This window comes from Dermacentor silvarum, chromosome 10 (assembly GCF_013339745.2).
Source record: "Dermacentor silvarum isolate Dsil-2018 chromosome 10, BIME_Dsil_1.4, whole genome shotgun sequence".
Classification (NCBI taxonomy): domain Eukaryota; kingdom Metazoa; phylum Arthropoda; class Arachnida; order Ixodida; family Ixodidae; genus Dermacentor; species Dermacentor silvarum.
Genome location: NC_051163.1, coordinates 103,905,374 through 103,911,373, shown reverse-complemented (window position 1 = coordinate 103,911,373; position 6,000 = coordinate 103,905,374). Strand labels below are relative to the sequence as shown.

The window sequence follows — 6,000 nt, the reverse complement described above, 5'->3', positions numbered from 1 at the left end:
GACTTGCTCGTGTTCCACGGGAATCTTGGGTGTAGAAAATGATCAGAGAAAATCAGAAATGATTCATTACAATTTATAACTAAATCGCTTAAGTCTAGATTCCTGTATAATAATAAAAAAAGAACTTAAGAAGAACATTTAAAAGTGGAGCATTTATTGACAACGATGTAGTAAGTCAGCGGACTCATTTAGGAAGATTCCACGGTGTCCGGAGACACCAAGGTTCTCTATAAGGGTTCCATATGTTTGCTTCTTTTCGTGTTTCACGCTAATGGCATGCTGTTGGTATGGCAATGGCACGTTCCACGGGGCACATGTTCCCCTATTCGCCTGTGCTCTGTTTCGTACGCCATAAACATCTGGGAAGGCGCAAGAAACAGTCCGTATGCGTGATTTGAAGGCTGCTTGAGTAAAGATGTTTGCTGATTGAGGCTCACACCACTGTCTGTTTTCTTGTTTTCTTTATTGGCCTCGAACTGTTTGGTTTTATTGGCTTCGAACTCGAAAAACGTTCATTATTCTTTGTTTTAAGTTACCTTGTAGTCGAACGAGTTACCTTAATCGAACGAGAGCGTACGTTGCACATTTATTTGCCTGGCCTAAGGAGATTCGGACAATCCGAACTGTAGATAACTGTTCCGTTAGGCGCGAACTCAGAGAACTTCGTTTGGCAGGCTTGGCGAGGGCCGCCTTGGATAAAAGAATTTTTTACTCTCAGGTCATAATGTGTCGTTCCACCTAGAAAGAAAGAAATGCACGCCATATTTCAGACATTTGTCAAGTGTTTATTATGTGAACAAATTTTATGCTAATGACAATAATAACGACTCTACACGTTGTGATACCGACTATGTACGATGAAATAACAGTGTTTTAGTTCCTGCAATTGAATCGAGAGATATAACTGATCCGGCGAAGTAACCAATAAGGAACAACATTTTTCTCCTACCATAGGTTGTTAATCTATTTCTGGCACATAACGTTCCCATAAGTTTCCACACTGGTGTTCGGCAGCTGCACTTCATGTATATACAGGAGTAAAATATATGAAACTGATAAATACCAGCTTGCGTTATCACCACAAAAGGTTCGCTTGTTGATATAAAGCATTAAAAAATGAAATTAGGGTTTCATTACATTTGTATTGCGCACGGATTTAACATATTTAATTGTGTGTGGCGAGCCTTACAATGTCGGAGAGAATGCAAGATGTTAGTCTAATGATGCAGGCAGCCCGACCGTCGCGGCTGCCTTCCTGTTCCCACGATGTCTTCCTGGGATGGGACGCTCTCTCGCGACCTCTCGGCACCCGCTTCAATTTCGCCGAGCAGCCCTTGGACGGTACGGACAATGACAATTTACCTATAAACACTGGATTACAATCTGCACTACCGCAATGCTCGTGTGTTTTAGCCGCGGAGTGGCGGCTTATCAGTGACCAAGGTGATGAAATGCATGCGCGAGAGTATGTTGACTATCCAACAATTTCGTGGTCTCCCCAAGTTGTGCTATTACAAAAGTAATAACACGCAGATACAATGCTGTGTTGGAAGCTTAATGATGCGAAACTTGAGTTTGCGACGTAGCAGCTGTAGCGGACGACTTCGGGCGTAGCCACTTCACCTGCAGGTGCTAAAGGGACTGACAACACTCCCGCATGTGTTCTGGAATTATTGTGGCGATGGAAAAATCGTGTCCCACCATGATAGGAATAAGCATACTTTTATCCTTTACGTAAGGAATGCTTCTTTTAAACGGCCTCTGGTCACACAGATGCGCTCGTGCCACTGCTCGCGTGTTTATCGTCGTCTGCTTTTCCACAGCTGGCTCCGATGCCGCCGATGATGCCAACGTTCCCACACTGCCCTCGCGCATTTGTCGTAATCTTCTTCAACAGCTGGCAGGCTTTCGCCTTCAGGTTTTACAAACGTGTAACACTTGCTTAGTTTCTGCAAATGCTTTAAGCCATAGCATTCGACAATAACCTTTATTTATTTTCATCTGTACCTTTGTAATCTGCAAATGTTTTATTCAATAATGGCGCTGTCTCTACGCAAGGAAGCGGAAATGTTCATTGACAAAGCTTCACCATCTCGCCAAGCTTCCTACAAGTACGTAACCAACCGCTCTACCGACTGCGCCACAATGGTGTGCCGGGTCTCTGCACAACTACTGAAGCGATGCAACATGCACCCCTGGCCGCCTCAGTCGACTCGTGGTCTCTCGTTGCCGACGGCACCACTAAGCCTCTCCCCCCAAGCTGCAGTGGACGGCGTGACAACAACCGCTTCTGATCACAAAATGCTTATTTTTGAAGTTGCTTGGCCTTCCTTTCATCCTAATTTACTAAACAAAAAAGAATTAATTTGATATTTCCAGCCAACCGGCTGATAGTTTATCTTCGCCATGCACTGGCGACGGAATGAAGGTTCTGACCTAAGCTTACCTCCTATGCTAGCTGCCGTTCGGGCGACATATTTGAAATTGTTGTCTTACTTCACGAAAGACACAAGGTGTCAATACTTTGGGTGTAAAGTAAGTTGCAGGCGATGTTTCTGCCGCCGGCTTTCCGGGTGTGACCTAAGCAATCTGCTTTCGCTTTGGGCTGGCGTGGCCTACGAGAAGCTCGGCGCTGATGTTACTCAGTTTCACGGTCATCCATTGGTGCTCCGGTAGAGAATTTCTCGAAGCAGAAAGGCGTCCGTGAAACCTCTACAGTAATAAAAACGTTGTTGTGGCTGCTTCTGAGGCTGTAGTCAGGGCGTTTGATAAAGCAACTCCTCTGTTGATAAACATGCACGTGTTTAATTTACTCTGTTGATAACATGCATGTCCACGGCGTCTGCAATCTCAACGCTCTCTTCCATGCTGACCTCGCTTTGTCCCTGCGACGCAACTCGCGCACCGGCCATCCGAACTATCTCGCTCAGCCAAGGTGTAAAGTTGCAGCGACAAGCGGACCTACAGTCGCGTAAAGCCAAGCTCTGTTCACCGGGTTCAGTCTTTACCAGCCGATGATCTCAAGGCTGAGGACGTTCAAGAGCATATGGCACCCCGGCAGTTACACGCTTGTGAGTGCGACGTGCCAGTAACAGCAGTGATCTCCGGCCCTTCCTTGCAATCCCCCCCCCCCCTCTCCTTCGGCGGATTGACCGTAAAGCCAGAACTACACCCAAGACAATGCTGGTAATGGCGAATCAAACAGCTCAAAACGAGCTCACGCGCAGCTGTTGTCCCCACTAGTAGGTCGGGCCATGAAAAACTTAGTTGAAGGCCGGAAAGGTGGCCCTTGCACGATCTTAAGACCAAAGTTTCTTAGGTCACGAGGATTAGACACATCGGCCTTTCTTCATTGTGTCTTACTCATACCCGATTCTGCTTTCCAGTGTTCTGGCTTCTGCCACCATCGAGTGGCATCCGTTGAGGACATCCTCAACGTCTTCGACGTAACCCGCATTCATGGCCCCTCCCCGTATTACCACCCAACCACCAGCCACCACGGTCTCACGTAATCTTGATACGCCACATGTGATGGGGCACCCAGACGCACCCACAAGGCACATACAAGGTACAAAAGACTAGTCAAACAGATGAGCACACCTGGTCACAAAGACTTACGTGCGCGATCAACCACGCGCCATGTGCTGTCTACTACCGGGGACTTCTAGCCTCCATCTGTTCGCACAGCATACGCCCACAGTTGCAGGCGCATCTAGCTCGAACCCGCAAACACCTTGTGACCCTCACGTTGTGCCCCTCACAGCCTCGATTCCCGGAGAAATTTGTTCGTTCCCTTCTCCTTAACAAGGATTACACATCGGCTGCCTAGTACACACTCTGAAGTGCCGTCCATGTACGCAGAATTCTTACACGTATTGTACATGTTCTCGCTTACCGCTGTTTGCGCTTATATTAGAGGGAAGGTCTTAAGCAACCATTCCCACGTTGAAGCGTCGGCGTGCCTCAGCGGCGTAACCGAGTGAACGAGCAGGACGAAAGATGAAAGAGCAAGTGCGGAGCGCAGCGGGGAATGTAATAAGGTGAGAGCGAAGAGGGCGCGAGGAGGAAAGCGGCGGAGGAGGTTGCAACAGAAGTATGTGGAGGAAAGCAAAGGAAGCCACATTTATGCACCACCAGCTGGCGCCCACATGTGCGCATCCGCGGCTGCGGTGGCACCAGCCCTGCGAGGGAAAGAAAAAAAAGAACCAGAAAGCTCGCCTTCGCGCATAACGTTCATCGCAGGCGCTTCCCGGTAAATAATACGGTTGCATAGGCTGCAGTGGCCGGGAAGCGGCAACTGTGTGGCCGGTTTGTATATTGCGCCACGCGTGCTGGCTCTGCGAGTCGGTGCGGTGGTCGGTGCTATGCATCAAGCTATCGCGAAATGAAAACACGTATACAGCTGCGCTCAAATTTTTCATTAGGGAGAATTGTAATCGGCGGTGATTTTTGTACAGCTTATGTACAAAAATTTTTGTACACACTTAGGAGAAAGGGTGGGTGGAGCTTCTGTGGCGATGCGAAAATCGTTCACCACCTGGGTAATGTAGACAACGACCAAGGCTAATATCAGACCGGAAACATTTAGCGCGCCTGGTCTAGCAGTCGTGATTAACTGCTCCCTGTACCATACGTAACATGTTCAGCTGGCTATAATAAATTCTTGCAGCGGTTCCTTCCCAAGGCTGCCTCCACATCCTCCCTACCAATACCACATAATGTCCGCCATGTTTACAGCATAACCTCCACAAGATATTGCGGTAAAGACCCCGCAAAACTTTACGTCGGCGAAATTTGTTATAAATGAGTAGTACATAGCACTGAAGCAATCTTGGCAAAGCCGCAGAGCTGGTAATAGTATATTTAGCCTAACAGCACCTAAGCAGACGAAGTGTGCACCTGCTGTTTGTCGCTATGACGTGAACCCCAGCATGCCGCCTCCTTAATTTTCAGCACTAAGCTGGTGGCTACAGGCACCTTCTAATATCGGAGGTCATTCTATGTCCAGCGTTACTTGAAGCGAGTGGTAATGGCGCGTTTTCTCTCAGTTTCGACATCACGAAAGCTTTTTTAACAAGCTTTCCGTAACGCTTCTAGCTACAGTTAAAGCCTCAAATTTTGCACGAAGCGTCATCTATATCTACACTATGTTAAACTTGTGCTTCTTATTTTCTGGCAGTTGGTCTTTTCCTGCTGTTGATTCGCACTCTTCGCCACAGGTTCGTTACAAGCGTGGGTCCGTCCACCTAAACTAGGACAGGGTCCTCCCTTTATTTAACACTGAGTTTAATAACGCGATCCGACTGACCGCTGATTTCTTGCTAATATTTCTGCTGCATGAAAGAAGACCCTTGGGCTCGTTGGACACAGTGCCTTATCAGTAAGATGCCACTGAGTACTGGTCCACCTCAAACGTAGCCAAGCACACAGAACTTGCTCGAAACCTGAAAAAGAGCTTCAAAAGCACCAGCGCAATCGAAGCCACAAGGACTTGAGCACTACAACATCCCGCAGGAGCTCAAACGTTTTGCTAGAAATTTTACTCCGCTTTTTTTATCTTTCGTCTAAGCAGCTGGCCCCATGAAAATGTCCCTACGGCGTCGTGGACTGAACATCTCCGGTAGCTATGGGGTTCAACCTGATTCAATCTGGCGACGTCGGCCGTCTTGGACACGAGATCATGCACCTGAGCTTCTCTAACAAGGTACTACAATCCCGGTACTCAGCGTGAATATCCTTTCCGCTCACGGTCAGAAAACTCTTTACGATGGCTAGAAGAATAATGCCTTAAAAAACAATAAGTGAGGACACCAATAGCATACTGGCTGGACAGAAAAACGGCCTGGAATGAAATTTAAGACCGATTTTTTAAAATAAATTCAAGATTCGATGTTTGTTTTTCTCGAAAATTGTTATACGGTAATATTGTCGTTCGAACAGTCGAACAAAAATATCTCAAATACCCATTATTCGCGTTTCGCTTTCAGAAAAACAGCATTC

The 6,000-nt window shown here is 47.2% G+C and overlaps 1 protein-coding gene across 1 annotated transcript in view; it reads right to left on the bottom strand.

Annotated features, from left to right (window-relative positions):
* Positions 1 to 466: 466 nt before the first annotated feature.
* Positions 467 to 6,000, bottom strand: part of LOC125941082 (uncharacterized) — a 31,942-nt gene continuing 26,408 nt past the window's right edge. Inside the window, exon 6 of the mRNA XM_049658012.1 lies at positions 467 to 738. Coding sequence (XP_049513969.1) covers positions 587 to 738 — 152 coding nt within the window. The 3' untranslated portion in view covers positions 467 to 586. The remainder of the gene's footprint in view (positions 739 to 6,000) is intronic.